This window comes from Bombyx mori, chromosome 10, assembly GCF_030269925.1.
Source record: "Bombyx mori chromosome 10, ASM3026992v2".
Lineage (NCBI taxonomy): Eukaryota > Metazoa > Arthropoda > Insecta > Lepidoptera > Bombycidae > Bombyx > Bombyx mori.
In genome coordinates, this window is record NC_085116.1 from 16321176 (window position 1) to 16340689 (window position 19514).

General features: G+C 43.7%; 1 protein-coding gene across 2 annotated transcripts in view; it reads left to right on the plus strand.

The window, feature by feature from the left end:
• LOC101737422 (adhesion G-protein coupled receptor G2) overlaps window positions 1-13958 on the plus strand; it is a 44950-nt gene extending 30992 nt beyond the window's left edge. Inside the window, exons 3-13 of one of the 2 annotated variants that reach the window (XR_009974120.1) lie at window positions 359-1099; window positions 1497-1669; window positions 2452-3065; window positions 5984-6174; window positions 6552-6626; window positions 7211-7387; window positions 7827-7928; window positions 8148-8379; window positions 8924-9129; window positions 9757-11303; window positions 11557-13958. Coding sequence is in view for 1 of the 2 variants with exons in the window: in XM_004921613.5 (XP_004921670.1) it covers window positions 359-1099; window positions 1497-1669; window positions 2452-3065; window positions 5984-6174; window positions 6552-6626; window positions 7211-7387; window positions 7827-7928; window positions 8148-8379; window positions 8924-9129; window positions 9757-10932 (3687 nt within the window). In the remaining variant the exon portion in view is untranslated. Of the gene's footprint in view, window positions 1-358; window positions 1100-1496; window positions 1670-2451; window positions 3066-5983; window positions 6175-6551; window positions 6627-7210; window positions 7388-7826; window positions 7929-8147; window positions 8380-8923; window positions 9130-9756 lie in introns of both variants that reach the window. The other variant, XM_004921613.5, reaches the window with a different exon arrangement.
• Window positions 13959-19514: the final 5556 nt, after the last annotated feature.

Genomic DNA, 19514 nt, shown 5'->3' on the forward strand with positions numbered 1-19514 from the left:
AACATGTCTAACATATTCGAGTTGATTCCGAGACCATTTACTAGAAATCGTCACTGCCAGAGAGCATTGATAATATTAGTGTGAAATCATTCTTTAATGTAAAAAGAGATTATTACTTTAATTCGTACTTTCTTATTATTAGTTATGCGATTCTCTTCTTTCTTTTGAATTCTATCACTTTTGAACACAGTAGCATCCCGTGTTTTTTTGGTTACCAATCAATATGTCATCGCCTCACACCAAACACACACGTGAGAATAACAAATTCCAAAGTTATCAAAGAAAAAAAGAAAACTCTTCATTTCCGTCATAATGCGAATTTCCTAATTCATATTTTATTATTGTATAAATATTTCAGATGATCGATTTATATCAACGAATCGTATTTATTGTTCTCATTTGGACGATTGCGTCGACCGCTAAAACAACATGCCCTATTGGATTCCAATTCGCAGAATACAAGTCAGGCAACCGCGGACTGTGTTACCGCATCAAGGGCCCAGAAAGATTCTCTGATATATACAAAAACTGCACCGGGAATCTATACACAGTCGAACGCTATAACAATTTAAAAATACCAGAGCACGAATATGCTTTGTGGACGCAGTACAAAAACGCATATCCTGGGGGGCGATTCGTGGACTGGTCTTATACAGAGACAACTGGAAGACTGCTACGTGAGAAAGTTCAACAAAATGAATCACTACTGAACCAGGATCTGTGCGTGGTGATAGACTCAATCACCAGTTTCACGGCAGTCAGTTGTGAAGCAATGCATCACAGGTATTGCTTGGTTTATCCCTATGAAGACGAAAAGGCTTTAAAGAGTCAACCTTGTGCGGGTTTCGATAATGGCTATAGATTCTATAGTCCGATGCCTACGTGTTTGGCGGAGGTACCGGCTGTAGGTGAAGCAGCTGTCAGAGCAACATGGAAACAAGCTAAAAACATATGCGAGAAACGGGGAGGATACCTTTTGAACTTTGGATGGATGTATTCCAACTTCAGGAGCTTTTCGCACTCGGCCTATCCTTTGGGTTTCGCTTTTAATTCTGAACTTACGGAGCTCAAGTTACACCTCAATAACGGGACTATTTTGGTAAGTTATTTTCGGATATAAAAATGGATATACGTATTATATTATAATAATGTACTTAAATCCAATTTTAATTGAGACGATTGCAGGGTCCAATGAAAATTAGCTTTTCTTCGAATAAAGCAAAGCATTTTACAATGGTTGCCGGATTTTTCCTGGCTAATTAATACAACACTCCCGATGATGTAAAAAAACAGAAAAACCAGCCATAATAATACGTGAATGGTTTCATGAAACCTTTTAGAGATTTAAAACAATAGTTTTCAATTGGTCATTGAGGCCAAAATTAAATGGCAAATTTCAAAAACAGCGTCATTGTATAAATTTAGACTTTTTGGCTAAAATTAATACTCCGCAGATTTGCTGTCTTTCAATTCAGGTATTCAAATAACATTTTCAGATACCAAGATCGGAATGGAAATTTTCAGAATTGCCTCAAACCAATAAAACTCGTTTAAGTGCTGTGGGGAATAATATGTGGTTCTCCGTGAACAGTTCATTTGTGTTCTATGCCGTGATATGTGAGGTATCCGTACCAGTGAAGGATGTTGTATTGAATCTTACAATCGATTCGTAAGTATTTTTTTTCATATCATCTGATGAGGTTCCCCCCTAAAAGTTGTCTGCCCCGTTATTAGTGAGATATTAGCCTTTTTGAAATATCCGCATTAGTTATCCACTCAAAAGTATCAATGTCCCATCTTCAATTTTTAATTGAAGTAGGGCAACAACCTTGTACTGATGTGCCAATTGAAACCTTATAGCACTACCAAACAGGGTCGAGTGTGGACGACAAGTGGTCAGTAGTAAAAGGTCAGAGGTTGTCAAAAGAAGCAATGTTGCGACCTTTTAATTTATCTGTAGGAGCCTTATACTGCGTCTGTAGTAGCTTTTCCAAATGTTCTATTTTTCATATCCACCCTGCTCCTGTTTCTTCTTTGCACGTAATTTTTCAGCAGACGGACTAAGCTACAATCCTGCCTGTATTTGCAACAAAGCAGCATTTCGGGGCAGGTGCATGGTGTATAGTATATAACTTTCGACCACATGCTTTAAGGCATGTTTTCGTATCCGATGTCTGTGATATCAGGTCACTGATAAGATCTGATTTTGTAAAATAGTATTATAAAAAAATATATGAAAAATCTAGCCAATTGTCACATTATATCGACACTGAGAACCAAGACTGAACCTTTAACTGCATTGGAATCATAATGCTATTATTTTTGGGAACTTGTAACTAGTCGTAAATTAGAATTGGTTATCTTACATTCAAGCTATCTGTAACAACAGTTACTGTGAAGTGAAATAAATGTGTACCAACATACGTCAATTATCATTCATTCATTTTTCAGCGATGACAGACTCATTTTAAACGTAAGCGAGCCAGTACCGAGAAGGTATTTGAAGTGCTTCACCGACTCAGTGAAGTACTACCCCACTCCAGTGGACTTGGACCACGACGAAGAAAACACTTACGTGGTTCAGGAAAAGAAGAACGGTTACTATTGGTGTATTCACACGGATTCCAAGAGCTACACGATCTCGCAATCCAATAAGGTTTTGCACATACCAAAGAAGAACTCCTTGGACCACGTGTACGCCGTCAAACTTCATCTACAGTCTTATACAGATCCTGAAAAAATTTACAAGGCACTAGAAAAGCTGGAAGAGTACATATACTTATCGACCAAGTATTTTAATGTTCATGGGAACGATGCGGCAACGGAGGATCAACTGAGGAGTTTTGAATTGACAACACCTTCGGTCGGTGTAAGAGAAGTGCTGTCCAACGCTAGGCTAAAGAAGTGGTTCGTTGGTGGTAGAGCGTTGTTGGTTCACTTCGAACTCGATTCCAGCATGAGACCCGTCCGCCCTGGGACCTGGAAAGGGCTTGAATTAGTTTTTATGAAGCCCGTGTACTACTGCCCTGACGAGAGCTTGGAAAGCGGCGAAGCGAAGCACTTAGGTAAGTGTTACGGTCTATTTAAAAAATTATCATACTTGCATATGACGACTGGTGAGATTTAAACTTGTGGTAGGACCTTTTGTGAGTCCACACGAGTAGGTACTACCGCTGTATTTCTGCCGTGAAGCTATAATGCGTTCCGGCTTAAAGGGTGGGGCAGCCGTTGTATTAATAAGACCTTAGAACTCATATCTCAAGGAGGTTAATGGCATTTAAGTTGTAGATGTTTATGGGGTCACCTGACCACTTAACACCAGGTTTGCTGTGAGCTCGTTCACCTTGAGATATGAGTTCTAAGGTCTCAGTATAGCTACAACGGGTTGCCCAACCTTTAAATCTAAACGCATTACCGCTTCACGGCAGAAATAGGCAGGGTGGTGGTGCCTACGCGCGAGGACTCACTGGAGGTCCTACCACTAGTAAAATACTCGTATATCTCTCGTATATATGATTCTATGTTATTAGCAGTTCTGTAATACTCGAGTTCATATCTCGAGTGTGAATCATTCAAGTTGCAATTAACACAGCTGACCTCTGAGCTTGTTATTGGACGTGTAGACGAAAAGAGTTTGTCATAAGTTGTTGTTTCCATCAAGAGCAGGTGAATTACGGCATATTTACTGATAAGCGGCTACTGTTGCTTATGGACATCAAGCCCCAACGTTACCGAAGGCTTATTTATTTATTTATTGATTAGATGGGTGAACGAGCTCTCGCCCTCTTGGTGTTAAGTGGTTAACAGAGTCCATAGACATGTACAACGTAAATGCCGCCTTCTCCTTGAGATATTAATTCTAAGGTCTCCGTTTTTAGAGTACAACAGTGGTATTTACCCGTGCGGTCTCACAAGACGTTCTACCACCAGTAACCAAATTATAATTTTATGTCTTATCTATAGAAATATTTATGGTTCTTGGTAATTGGTATTCTTGGTAGTTGAAATTAACTCTGCTCTTATGACGGATGATGCGAGGGTAAAATTGAGATGACGGCTTCTCTCTAGTAATGATTCAGGGCACTGCACACTAAAAAACGGATAGGATTATCTTTGAAAGTGGAGCTGAGGGTTGTGTTGTTCTGCTGTGAATATGGTACCGTGAGTCTGGTTTGGTGATGGGTTTATGAACTGGATATTGGAACCGTACGGGCCAGCGCGCACATCATATTGCATACCGATGCATTTTACATCAAAGCCATTCATTTCCCACTCAGTTCGTGTACCGCCATCAGCAAGGCGTCGCAAACTCACATAATGTCATTTTTATCATATAAAAAATCACCAATCAGTGTAAGCATATCAATAAACAATTACTCAATATTGGAATTGTTATCATTATCACAACAGAGGGTTGCGTGAACAAACCGTACATCCCTTTTTTGGTTCTTCGAGCCGGATGTCCGCGTTGGCCCATACAAGAACCTTAGAATATTCTTGAAGAACGAAGAGGAATTCTATACAGTAGGTTACGGCTTGGCTGTAACCTTGACATAACTCATATCCACGAACGACAAAGACCTCTCATCATCAACTGGGCTATATGCTTTCGAAGACAAAGCTATATAATAATGACATTTGTAAATGGTTTGTTGATCAAAATCGACTAAAAATAGTTCGAGTTTACGACCTATATAGATGTTGGCTAGGTGCAAAAGTTGATAATGTGCTAACAGATTCGTGACTGTAGTTACATTATAATTGTCATTATTAATGTCAATGACAAATGTAATTTTAATTTGCAACAACAACAATAACTCGGTTAATTGTTCCAAGACGTCGTTCTGTATAAGGATAATGCTTTTTTTTACTGTTTCTATTGGCAGATGAGTTCTCGCTGCTTGAGGCATGAGGTCGGAGTCTCAATTGTGTAGGACAGCGGTGGATTTAGTTTTCAAACACGTCATTTCTTTGTAGTCCAAATAGACATTATGACCAATCCGTATAGTCTTACGCACTACTATGAGAAATTTAGAAATAAATAAATTATTAACGAGAAATCGCACACGGTCACGTGATCTTAAACTAGGATTCTCTGTATTTTGGGATCTTCTATAAATTATATATGTATGTATGTATGTTTTAATATATAACAAATATAAAATTTAGATATTCAATTGCCCGACAAAGAACGGTGGTCACATGAATGTGGAAATTGGAATCGAACCCACGACTATCGGTCGAGCAGAACGTTTCGTTTTGTCGTCGTGCCCTAAGGGATAAGACGTCCAGTGCATTCGAATTGAGCGATGCACCGTTGTTCGAATCTCGCTGGCGGGTACCAATTTTTCTAATGAAATACGTACTCAACAAATGCTCACGATTGACTTCCACGGTGAAGGAATAATAACATCGTGTAATAAAAATCAAACCCGCAAAATTATAATTTGCGTAATTACTGGTGGTAGGACCTCTTGTGAATCCGCGCGGGTAGGTACCACCATCCTGCCTATTTCTGCCGTGAAGCAGTTAATGCGTTTAGGTTTGAAGGGTGGGGCAGCCGTTGTAACGAACTATACCGAGACTTTAGAACTCATATCTCAAGGGGGGTGGCGGCATAGATGGCTATGGGCTCCACTTAACACCAAGTGGGCCGTGAGCTAGTCCATTCATCAATGCAATATTTTTTTTATTTTTATTGCATATTAGCTGTGCCCGTCCGCTTCGCTGGGAATTTAAAGTTAACGTTATTATTTCTCACCCTCACTAAGATTCTCATAATTAACGCCCCCGCAACTGATGTAGGAAGTCCAACACTCATATAAACATTAGCCTATCCATTAAGCACATGTATTTTCTACATGAATACCAAGTTTCAAGTCAATCGGATGCATGGTTCAGTAGTTATAACGGAACATCCGTAAAAACCACTTATTTATATATTAGTATAGATTATTGCATCTATCACCACTATTGGTTCTAGGTGAATCGATATCGAACACAAGATGTCAGACGAGGAAATGCGTGGGAGATTACAACGAGGGCGTGCAGTGGCTTCTGACCACGACCAGCGACTGCGAGATGAGGCTCCCGGTGACCCTGTCCAACGCGCTCAAGGTCAAAGAGGTCACGCAGCTGATGCCGACCGTTGCGAACTTACTACCCGACCACACGGTACTACCTTGTTCTTGTATACCTGTTCCTCAGTATTATTCCTCAGTATTATTCCTCAGTATTTAATGCAGCAATGCGTTTCGGTCTGAAGGGTTTACAGGTGGTAGGACCTCTTGTGAGTCCGCGCGGGTAGGTACCACCGCCCTGCTTATTTCTGCCGTGAAGCAGTAACGCGTTTCGGTTTGAAGGGTGGGGCAGCCGTCGTAACTATACTTGAGACCTTAGAACTTATATCTCAAGGTGGGTGGCGCATTTACGTTGTAGATGTATATGGGCTCCAGTAATCACTAAGACACGATCATCTCCTCTCCGCTTGGCGTGCGACATTTTTAATTGTTATCAATTCATTATTTAATAAAACACTTAACTAATTTTAGTTTGGGGTTCTGGATACGGAATCCACGACTCCCGCCGAGGGATACACACAGACGACAACCGAAACACAAACCGCTGTAAGTACTTTTTGAAAAACAGCAATGTAATGTAAATTATCGAAAATGATTTTGCGTTTACATTGCGCTTCCGCTCTGCAATATAGCTCCGTTTTTTTAATACGCTTTTATTAAGCTTCAGACGTAGTTATGTATGTAACGGAATCATTGAACATGATTTTGACCCCCTTCAAAACTTCGGATTCACTCGAAATTTAGCATACTTATTAAGTACAGAGGACAATTCAATATTTAAAAAATATATTGAAAAAGTTGAAATTTAACTAAAAAATAAATAATAGTTTTAAAAAACAAAAAAAATTAAAAAAAAATATATCCAGAAAAGCACCAAAGGATATTATTAAAATAACCCTTCTACTCATATCTGTTCATAAAATATTTATAACTACTGATTCTATGCATCCCAAGCGTTTTTTATAGTAAAATCATTTTTTCTTACACTATATTTAATTCAAATTTATTAAAATTTATTTTCTATTTTTTAGTTGGACTTTCTATAAAAGCGTATGTTTTTAGTTGTTTTTTTAAACTATTATTTATTGTTATCTGTTCAAGTAACTTGTATGTGTGTCAATAATCTGTAGACAAATGATCCCGTACTACGCGATGTACGCGACAGCTCCGAGGAGATCACCGAAACCACTCGGAGACCGACTCGGCCTCCGCCTCCGCCAACTGACCCGGTCATCACCGTAACGACCCCCACTGACGTCATCACAGCCGTACCTACCATGCCTCCAACCACAATGCCCAGACCCTCGGTACGTATAGAAACTGTTCTGTTGTTAGCTCACATGATTAAAGTAAAGATAAAAAAGGAATGGGGGTTGGCAGTTTTTTGTGTTGGCGGTAGGTGATCTGGTGAAGCCCACACGGGTTGCTACCACATCTGTTATTCTATGTTATTTGGTCGAGGAAACCGGTTGTCGTGCCGCCGGCGGCCACCGGTCCGGCGTCTTGGAGACAGCGGGATGGTTGTAATAAGCTCTCCGTCGACCCTGTTCCTTCATCTCGATAACTGACCCTAACTAACCGAGATGGTCGGGGGTTGGACCCCGGCTGTGAGCAGCAGTTTTTAGTAAGGTTCAACTCCCACATACTCCCGCGTGGCGAGTTGGGATCCGGTGATTTTCTCCTGTAGAAAAAATAACAGCCAACCGTATTTAACTAGTAAATCGATAAAACTCATTTTATTTACAGCCAGAAGACCAGCTTCTACAAGTAATGGAAAATCTAGAATCCATCATCAATAACGCATCGTTGGCAGTCTCCCTGGAAACTATTAGCAGTTCGTTTGATCAGGTAATTTTGTTGTTAATCTTAACTCTATAAAACCGGGATTGGGGCTGGTGCAATGATTCAATATTCTATATTCAATATTCTATTGATCTTTGATAGGCTCATTTATTTCTACTGTACCTAATCTTATGTACTTTGCTTTATCCAAAGTCATGCTCTAATACTTGGGCACTCATGAACAATGCCTTCACATTTAGATTATAAAACATCATAAATTTACAGGTAGACGGTCTATTATCCGAGGACGACGATCTGGACATACCTGGCGAACTTCTGCATTTGCTGGACAATATTGGTCCTAGACTAAATTTAGACGGATCAGATGCAGCGACAGTTAGGGAGAACATCGCCCTTGTGGTCGCTAAGGGCGACGAGAGCCTCCCGATGAGAGGCTTGAGGTTAGCCACCAGAGACACTGATGCTTTTACGGATCATGCCTTTGAGGTTATCAGAGGTGAGGGCAAGATTGACTTTTAAGCATCACTACATGAACCCTCGTTTTGTGCTTGTTACTCGCACCGAGCGGTGGAGTCGGTAAATTGACTTGGTAAAGTTTTTACTGGCAGATTTTAGTACCGTCAATGTGAGCCGATTGTTGTCTTCTTAAGTAATTGTCACTTGTCACTTGAAGTAATTTTGGAAGGTAGAAATAATAGCAATTGTATTTTTCTGTTTCTCACAGTGGTGCCGTTAATCCTGGATACCTTTTAATGGCAATTGATGTAGTAGGGAAGGATGGAGGATGTGTGCGATGATGTAGGGCCTCCGCTTAAAACCTCGGTTCTATCAGCTCATGTTCGTCTATAAGCATACAGTTTAAATGTTTGTTCTTACGTGAAGTTCTTAGTTCGGATATTCTTGCCAACGCAAATGAAATTTCAATATTATGTCTGAAAATAGGCAGCGATAATTATAACGCGATGTACCTGAAAACCTTTTAAAATAATTAACGTTGCGGGGGGTCCACACATTGTAGTTAATAAGCTTTGTATTTTTAGATGAAATAAACTCAAGCTTACTCCAACCGGAGCTCAGTGATGTTGTGGTCAAGATACCGGGGTCGGTGTCCGTTTCCAATAGGAGGGTCAGCTTCGTGGTGTTCAGAACTGACCGCGCCTTCAGAAATCCAGGGTCCGAGTATTCCGTGAACAGCAGAGTCGTCAGCATCAAGATAGGGAACCTGACGCGGTTTCAAAACGAGGAGGTATGTTTCACATGCTTCATAAACCACCATTGTAATATATCCATCGCTGTGTGATTTTATTGTGACTTGCCATACTTTAAGATTCCAACTTTAGGCACCGTCTTAGTCATATGCAAATCCAAACCAGTCGGCTGCATCCATTTTCTAAGGGACTCCTTAAGGCCAAACATCTTCAGTAATGTCGCACATCCTGGTATACCCTTAGGGTCCTTAGATCTTTACTGTTGGTAGGACGTTTTGTGAGTCCTCACGGGTAGGTACCACCGCCCTGCTTATTTCTGCCGTGAAGCAGCAATGCATTTCGGATTGAAGGGTGGGGAAGCCGTTGTAACTATACTGAGAGCTTAGAACTCGTGTCTCAAGGTACGTGGCGATATTTATGTTGTAGATGACTATGGGTTTTGGTAACCACTTAACACCAGGTGGGCCGTGAGCTCGTCGACCCAAATAAGCAATAAAAAAGAGATTATTGAGTCGGTTTAACAACCCTTCTCTTAATCAACTTTGAAGTATGATTGTAATTTTACTGATGATGTTAATGTTAAAAGCAAGAGTGTCATGATCCTGGGAGACTCCATCGGCTGCAGTGCTATCAAACGTCCAACAAATGACTGTCGTTTGTTCCAGTTTATCGACATTTATCTGAATCCAATAGTGGAACTGCCGGGGAGCAAGCAAAAGCGAGTTTGCGCGTACTGGGAGTTCCTAGAGGACGGAACAGGGTACTGGTCACAGGACGGATGTGTTCTGATGCGCTCTGAAGATGAAGGGATGCTGGATTACTGCCGATGCACTCATCTGACACACTTCGCTGAGATTCTCATACCTAGGACGTCCTTCTCTGACGCCCACGAAAACGCTCTCGAGCTGATCTCTGTGATCGGCTGCTGTGTCTCCATTTTAGGGCTGGTCTTGGTCGCCATCACCGCGATCCTCTTCAGGTCCTGGCGCCGGGATTTCACCAACAAAATCTGGCTGCAGCTCTGCCTCGCTATATTCATAACCAGCGTCTGCTTCCTCGTCATCGTGTTCGCTGACTTCCTGGAGTACAACATCGCTTGCATGCTGGTCGGGGTTTTGTTGCACTACGCTGTCTTGGCGTCCTTCTGTTGGATGCTGGTCGCAGCTATCATTTCGTATAGGAAACTGGTGATAGTGTTCTCCAGAGACGCTTCGCACAAGCTGCTGAAGGCGTCCGCGTTTTCGTGGGGAGCTCCGTGTGCCGTGGTCGGCGTGCTTCTGTCGGTCGCTCCGCACTCGTACGCGGGACAATTCGACGGAGACGTTCGCAGCGGGGCCTTCTGCTATCCCTCGGGGCTGTCGTTGTGGCTGACGGTGTACGCTCCCATCGCCGTGATGCTGCTGGTGAACTGGACGTTATTCCTCCTGATAGTGCGCTCCGTGTTCGCTTCCCGAAGGATCCAGAGGCACGGGGACTCGAACGAGGCGCTCCGTTGTGCGTCCGTCTCCTGTCTTCTGGTCTTCTTGTTCGGTCTGCCGTGGGTCTTCGGTTTGTTCCTGAACAACATCGTCACGGTGTACTTGTTCAACTTGACCGCGACCTTTCAAGGTTTCGTGCTGTTCCTCTTCTTTGTCCCGGGCAATAAGAAGACCAGGGATCTGTGGTTGAACAAGTTGAAGATCAAGCAGACGCGCAAGGTTCCGGTCACGTCCTCGACGTATACGAATAGGAGCACCGGTGGAAACCCTGGCTCCAGGGTAGGGAACACAAGTGTACCTGCGCAATCCAAAGAGACCAAGCCCAGGTCTATGTCTTCCAGTGACGACTCAAGGTTCTCTTGACGAAGACCGAACTTTATGATGATTAATAAGAAACTGTGGATTTTGTTGAATACCGGTCCGAAGCCGCAGAACTCTGCCTAAATATCGGATATTTTATCAATATCGGCAAAGAAAAAAAGCTCCCGGTGTCTTCAACGAAGCGTTTTCGAAACTTTTAAGCTCGATTAACTTTTGTGTCTAGTCTGTTTATAATTTATTCTGTGTTCAGTAATTAATTTTATTATAATGTAAAAATGAAGTTTATTTTTATTTTCGACGTGAAAACGATACGACTGCATTCCTCAGTGTTTCGGGGTTTTAAAGACAATTACATATAATATGTCGAGGAGTGAAAGTCTATTTATTAAAGCGACATTTTTACAATTTTACAGGTTCTTTTATTGCTTAGATGGGTGGACGAGCTCACAGCCCACCTGGTGTTAAGTGGTTACTGGAGTCCATAGACATCTACGACGTAAATGCGTCACCCACCTTGAGATATAAGTTCTAAGGTCTCAAGTATAGTTACAGCGACTGCCCCACCCTTCAAACCGAAACGCATTACTGCTTCACGGCAGAAAGAGGTAGGGGTGGTGGTACCTACCCGCGCGGACTCACAAGAGGTCCTACCACCATCAAAAACAGGTTTGCATTTAAAGCTTAAAATTTATACAAAATATCATAATTATAACAAAAAACTTCTTCAGCTATTTGAATTTGAATAAACTTAATTGAATTTCAATAATAAACATCGAATTATTGATGCTAATACCAAATAAAACGCACTTTTAATTACAAGTGTCGTTTAAAACAAACAGCCTTTCTCCCCTCGATGTAATTGTGTTTGATTACCACTCACCGTTAGACGAGACGTATAACGATCTCAATATGGGAGTGAATTCGGTTAATAAGCCTATCAAAACTTCGGTTTAATAAGTATTAAGTATTAAATATAATACTTCTATACTAATAATACGAACAGTATTTATTCACAGTATAACATTACTAAGATTTTCCTCGTGGTGTTCCTACGAAGCAGTGATGCGTTCTAGTTTTAAGATAGGAACAGCGGCTGTACAATTGAGACTTATACCTCATGTCTCAAGAAGAATGGCGGCATTCACGTTGTGATGTCTATGTGCTTCGTTGACCACTTAACACCAGGTGTGATGGGAGCACGTACGCCCGTTTAGGCAATACAAAGGAAAATACAAAGATGCGATGTTTTAAAATATAAATTTTATAGTACTTTTGACGCAGCAACGAACTCGCAAACCACGGGATTTAATATTGAGATTAGTGTACACTGTGGGTGAAGTATGGGCGTCTCTTACTGACGCGCCGTTTAATATACATATTGGATCTTCAAAATCTCGCGTTTTCTATTGGTTCCATACAAAACTATGTTTTACTAAGACGGCTTAAGATTGTATATGCAATGAACACTGGCATACAGCATGGATACTACAAAATTGTATGTATTGCATTGTTTTCGGACAAAATTCCCAGATCTTTTTTGTTATTACACAGTACACTTGTGGCCCATCTGATGGTAAGTGGTTACCGTTCAGCAACGCCAGTACTAGAGTCAAGCCTCTACCTAAAGAAAATTACACTTCAAAGTCTAAAGTTGGCTAAATAATGATTCATTAACTATACAATTTCCCTACATAGAGAGAGATACTTAAAACAGGCATGTTTTTTTATGATTGTGACTATTTCTATTTTTTAATAGATGTGACATCGAGAGATGACATCTTGATGATTTCTTTAACCCATTAAACTAAATATTTAGATGTCAACACTCAAAAAAAAAGCCAAAAATATACTAACACGAATCGTAATAAAGGCTATTTTTGCTGAAACAAATAGGACCTTTTGTCAATACGACAATGACCAGATTCTTTTTTTTTTAATTGCCCTTGTAGTTAGACGATCATACGGCCCACCGTGGTTACCGTCGCCCATGCCTACTGTTAAGTACTCCACACGCCTCGTTTGAAGAAGGACATGTCATAGAATTCGGGCAACATCGTGGAGGCGAGCTCATTCCAAAGCCGGATGGTACGTGGCAAAAAAGATCTCTGGAAACACACTGTAAATGGAAGCAGTGGCTACATGTAGTAAGATGACTTTACTGACTCTACTTTGGTGGCAGGCGGTGCGATGGTAAAAACGAGATGATAGAATCGTCTCAAACAATTCCTCAGAGCACTCTCCATAAAGCATAATATGGTACAAAATACAGAGTGAAGCAAAGTCCCTCCGCAGACCCAGGGGTTCCAAAACCTGTTGTTAGTTCACCACTTTTCTGTGGTGCAGAGTGGATGATGTACCACCATTCCTGATAGGTCCAAAGCCCGCATTGTATTTCAGGATGAGTGCGTTAAAAATTTTACTAATGGAATTGTTTTATATTTTATAGAATCATGATAGAAATCGCGCTGTTTCTTTGACAGTGAGTGCTTGGCTTTATTATGTGTTGTTTATAGCACCTTGCGCGGGGCTGTTGTTCAAGACGAGCGGACTTACTGACGTAAAAGCCATTTTAGCAAATAAATTAATTATGTTTTTTTTCCCCCCGGGATGAAAAGTTCTCTCACCGGGAGAGAATCGAGTACTTTTGTCCCGAGTGCCAGGGACTAAAAGCGAACTTTTCATCCCGTTTAAAAAAAAATGTATAAACACCTAGGGAGAAAAGTAGAACCCGCGACAAAACAATTCGCGGGCGTGAATGTTCTACTTTTCTCCCTCGGTGCGTAATATACTATTTTGTCAGTTTATTTCTGACTTTACTCGGAAACCAACTGTGTATTGATTTCGTTCAAGGTTTTATTTTAATGCATACTAAGCCCTAAAGAAATTTGTTCAAAAACTTTAGTCACTGTACCAGAAATCATACATAAAATTTTAATTTGACTGAAATTGTATTACTATAAATGTAAGATTCGTAATGTATTAGACGCCACCAAGACTTAATGTTAATGTTTAAAGCAAAGAGGCATTGTTAATAATATAAGGCAAAATTAATAAAATAATTTAAAATACAATGTTTTTCAATTTGTTCAATTATTTTCCAGTCTCCCTGCACATAGACATATATACTTGTCGGCGCGGCGCCAGGGATGGCTAAGCGGTAGTTTCCGTCATCACTCGTATTCGATTGAACTCAGTTTAGTCAATAAAACTTTTGAATAATAATTATTGAAACTCAACACACACAACTTTCACAATAACAAGGTAAACCGACAGTTTCGTTCCACATACCGACAGACCGACTGACTGACTGACTGACTGACTGCCAGAGACTCACTAACTGAGACGGATGGAATGACTGTCTGACACGGAATGCCACGACTTTTTTTTCCTACCTAAGCTGGTAGCCTTGAGAGGCTATTCCAGCGTAACCCTAACTAGTAGGTGAGCTCACGGGGCTCAAACCTGACGACTTGCTAACACGAACCCTAGCAAGAGCCGTGCTTTGCAGAATCTACCACCGGATCGGAAGCGCGACCCACTGAGAAGATCCGGCGAGAAACTCAGTGGGCTGTGTCTGAGAGCTAAAGCCACGACTCTGTCCATGTACCGCCATTTTATACTGTGGCGTTACGGAGTCTACCCCACATTTTTGTGATATTTATCAAAACAACATTTCATCATTTAAAATAATAGTCAAAACCACCAATAAGTCTCAGCAGTTAGTAATAGGAAAGAATGTTTCAATAGATAGCGTCTTGGTTATGCCTCTGACAATTATACACAAATGCCCATAAAGGCAATTAAAAAAGAACAATTGAGAAAAACCTCATTTACGGATTGGTAATAAAAATTATTTGGTCACATGCCACATTCGTCCACACAAATATATTGAAAGTTGAAATTAATTTAATTTTTATAAATCTAAACTATAAGTTTAGTTGTTAAGTTGAAATTAGATGTTACTTCTCTAATATTGGCCTTTCAGGTTTTTTTCGAGGGTAAAACATGAACATAAATACCTTTATGTTAGTAAATTAACAATTACGACAAAGGTTTTAGTGTTTTTATGGCTAATACTTTTACTACAATTCATTATAATTTATGTTTTTTTTTTTTTTTTTGTGATTGAAAGTTTACTGGTGGCCCGAAGGCCTTTCCAGTTTCACCAGGACAGGTGGGCGAGCAAAGGCTCAGCCAAGAGGGGTGGGATTTGCTAAAAACTGCCCGAGCGCCTCCGAAGGAGACCTAACAACTCAAGAGCAATTGTTTCGCGAATGAATCTACTACCGGATCGGAATCGCGACCCGCTGAGAAGATCCGGCGAGAAACTCAGCGGGCTGATGCATGGGTTAGGTTGCACGTCGACCTCTTTGTCGAGTTCGACGAGTACGGTTACCGGGGTCCCTAAGCCTGCCCCTAGTATTAGAGCTGAAGGCATCTAATGCAAAGGTTATTGGATCTGATGGATCCGTAAGGACGTGTCTAGGGCGTCGACGGTGACTGGCTCCTGCATGATCAGGATTCGGGGAGTAGTCAGCGGCGGCAACGATAAGGCGATTATCATGACGCATAGGCTTATCGAAGTATCGTTCCGACGCTGACTTCATGTATTTCCGAATTGATTCGAGGCCCAGGTCGTCGTGTAGGTCAACGTTCCTCACGAACCACGGAGCCCCGACAGCTAACCTGCAAAAGCGGGATTGTAGGGATTGGAGGGTGTCTATGTGTGTGCGGGCCGCGTGAGCGAACACCACACTCGCGTAAGTCATGACGGGCCTTATGCAAGTTTTGTAAAGTGTCACCTTGTTCCGAAGGGACATTTTACTCCGCTTACAGATCATGGGGTAGAGTCTACCGAGAATAAACGCGGCACGGTCACGGACTGATTTTATATGCGGGCGGAATGTCATCGATGCATCCAGGGTAACGCCCAGGTACTTGACCTTCCTGGCCCAGGGTATGGGTTGTCTAACGAGAGTAATCGGGGGTGTGAGATTCCTCCTCCTAATCCGGGAGGAAATCCGTGTGGAGCTTCCCCTCTGAAATAGTACCGCAGTACTTTTCGCTGGGTTGATGTCTATGCGCCATTTTCGGAACCACTGTCCTAGGGCTAGGGCTGCGCTCTGAAGCTTCTTCGCGATTAGGGACTTATTTCTACTAGAATAGTAAACAGTCGTGTCGTCGGCGAATAAAGCTAAATGGGTCGGCGGCGACCGGGGAATATCGTTGACGAATAAGCTAAATAGGAGGGGTGAGAGGACAGAGCCTTGCGGGACTCCAGCTGTGAGAGGTCGTGGGGAGGAGCGGGTTCCCTCGACTCGATATCGAAAAGAGCGATTCGACAAGAAGTCCCGTATGATGAGCACGAGACTATCCGGCACGCCCATGTTGAATAGTTTGAAAATCAAACCATTGTGCCAGACTTTGTCGAACGATTTTGCGACGTCGAAGAAGAGAGCTCCCGTGTATAACGGTTTTGGTCGATTAAGCCCCACAAGAATGTGCTCCGTGAGGCGGTGCACCTGTTGAACGCATGAGTGATTTGTACGGAATCCGAATTGTTCATCGATAAGAATGCCCTTGGATGAGACGAAGTCTCTGAGGCGTTTGTAGAGCAGACGCTCATACAGTTTGCCTAGAGACATGAGGAGGCTAATCGGGCGGTAGCTCGTCGGATGATTTTTTGGTTTACCGGGTTTATGTATGCCGATAACGTCCGCTTCTTTCCACACCGCGGGAAAGATACAGTTCGCCATAGCGGCATTGAAAATAGATGCCAACATCACGATGAGTTGGACGGGTAGAAGTTTAATAACGCGGTTAGATATACAGTCGGAACCGGGAGCCTTGCGAGGACGTAGGTCTTTGATCAAGTCTTTAACTTCTATCGGGGTGACGGGTGGTAACGCATCCGATGGTGGCAAGGAGGCTCTGCGTTCTACCTCACTGTCTACTAATTCTACATGAACAGGGTCCACGGATTGAGTGCTGGGCGTGCACTGGGTTTGCAATGTATCGGCCAGCAGCTCTGCTTTTTCGTCATCATCGAACGCCGCGAGTCGGCCTGAGGGGCCTACGAGGGGGGGCATAGTTACTACCGTATCCGATTTGAGAGTACGAGCTAAGCGGTAGTAAGACCTTTGGGAGGGCGCGAGTCCTTCTAAGAAATCAGACCATCTGGCATCTCGGACTTCGGCGATGCGAGACTTTACGTCGCGTTGTAGGGCACGCATTCGAATACGATTTTCCGCGGTAGGATACCTGTCGTAGGCGCGTATCGAGGCGTTCTTAGCTCTAAGGAGTTCCCTAATATCGTCGGACAATTTGAAGCGGTGAAGGAAGTCCTCCGCTACAACTTGTTTCGATGACCTATCTAATGTCGAGGTGATGTGTGACGTTAAGATGTCTATGGCTTCAGCGGTATCCTGAGGAGACGGGATAGAGTCCGGGTTAAACGGGAGCGATGGTGGATCAGATTCAGCCAGGCTGATGCCCAGCGTGTGCCAATCCACCACAGTCCTCGTGACGGGAACGGAATCGGGAGCGCGACCGAGCTTCATAAAGACGGGACGGTGGTCTGAACCTAACTCTGAAACTACTTCGATCGAGTGTAAGCGCAGAGTTACGTTTTTTAATAACGCTATGTCGAGTATATCCGGGCGATGCGCGATATTTAGCGGGTAGTGAGTCGGGGTTAGCGGAGCGACGATATCGAAGGCGAGATCATCGACTAACGCGTCAAGCCGCCTGCCATTCGGGGTTGTGGTGTGTGAGTTCCACCTAATGTGTTTACAATTTAGGTCGCCCGCCAGAATGACAGAGCTCCCCATACCGAGCAGCGCCTCGATATCACTGCTTAGAACGATCTTATCCGGTGGAAGATAAACGGACGCGATAACGATCGGCGCGTGTCCCGTCAGTGAGATTCGGCACACTGATGCTTCGATATTAGCGAGCGCGGGAGGATCGAGCGGGACGCAATGCAGGGCTCTTCTATAGTAAATGACGGTACCACCACCACGGGCAGAGAGCCTGTCGTTCCTGACCATGTTATAGTTCGCGATTTTAGGGTCACGGCGCGCGGGCTTAAGTAGGGTCTCCTGCACTAAAAAGATATCAATTTGGTGGTCACGCAAAAAGTCAGAAACCTGATCACGTTGATTTGCGAGACCGTAAGCGTTAAAAAATCCTATCGTTACGGATAGGGGCTTTATTCTACTTATATACGCCATTGATTACCGGCGGAGTGAGGGGAGGACGTACGTATTTAATGACGCGTATACGTCGGCGTATTCCTGCACAACGGCGATAAAGTGTTGTGCAGTGGAGGCAGCGCGAATGGCGTCGCCCAAAGCGTTAACGCGCTCAAAGTTGATCGACTGAAAGAAGTCGATCGCTAAAGCGAGATTGTCGGACGCGGTCGGAGGGCAAGTCGCGGGAGAGGGACGAGTCGCGGGGGCGGGACGAATCGCGGAGGAGGGAGTTGTAGCCGTGTTCGTGTACGGCAGCGGTTTTGCCCAGGCCGAGACACTGGGCACCGCCGCCGGAACGAACGCTGGCTTAGCCTGCGACGCAGAGGGTGCCGAGGCTTTGATGTCTGGGCCGGAAGCTCGGAGGCGGTTTTGGCGGGCGACGCGGCGATTTATTTTAGGGGCTCGGGGGCAACCACGGTAATTCGCGGGGTGACCCTGTGTTCGACACAGGACGCAGCTAGGCGGTTCCGTCGCGGTTTTTTGGTCGCGAGCGCAGAGGGCCGTGGCGTGATCGCCCAAACACTTAACACATCGGGGGCGCGCGTGACAGTTACGGGAAGAGTGCCCGTACAATTGACAGTTATGGCACTGGCTAGGAGTGCCTTTTTTATGGGGGGCTTCGACAGCGATACCAGAGAGCCTACAGACGGTCTGTGTGTTAAAGATTTTCTTACCCTCGGGGGTAGGCTGGAGAGCGACTAGAACCATATTATATGGCTCCCTACCGCGACCAGTGTGCATACGGTGCACAGAATTCACTGGTAGGCCTTGTTCTAACAGGTCGGCTTTTACGAGCTCTACATCTAACTCTTTAGGGATTCCGCGTATTACAACGCGGAGTTCGCGCTCCTCCTGGAGCGTATAAGTATGGAAACTTATACGCTCCTTACGGAGGTAAGAAGAGAGGGCCCTATGGTCGTCGGGTGTTTGAACCTTAATTTGAATGCCGTTCGCGAGGTTACGGGCATTCGTGAAATTTATATTTTTGGCCTTAAGGGCCAGGCAAACTCGATCCCAAGCTGCCTTCTCCTGAAGGATAACCGGGGGAGGGGTCTGGGTTTTATTTTGTGCCACCGGACGCGGCGACGGAGTGGCACGGGCTGGGGGCGCAACGGGAGTCTGAGGGCGGGGGCGCGACGCGTTCACGGCTTTGCTAATTTTAGCGGCCGCGGGAGCTCGAGACTCCGCGGCACGCTTCTTACCCTTCTGTACCAGGGTGAATCCATCCGTCGATGAGGCGGGGGCGAGGTCGACCTCCATGTCCGAGTCAGAGTCGGAGCACGAGGAGGCGGGTGCAGGCGACCTACGAGCAAGTGTAGGTGTTTTAGAGGGCGCGACGGAGGCCGCCGATGATCGCTCAGCTGAAACGAT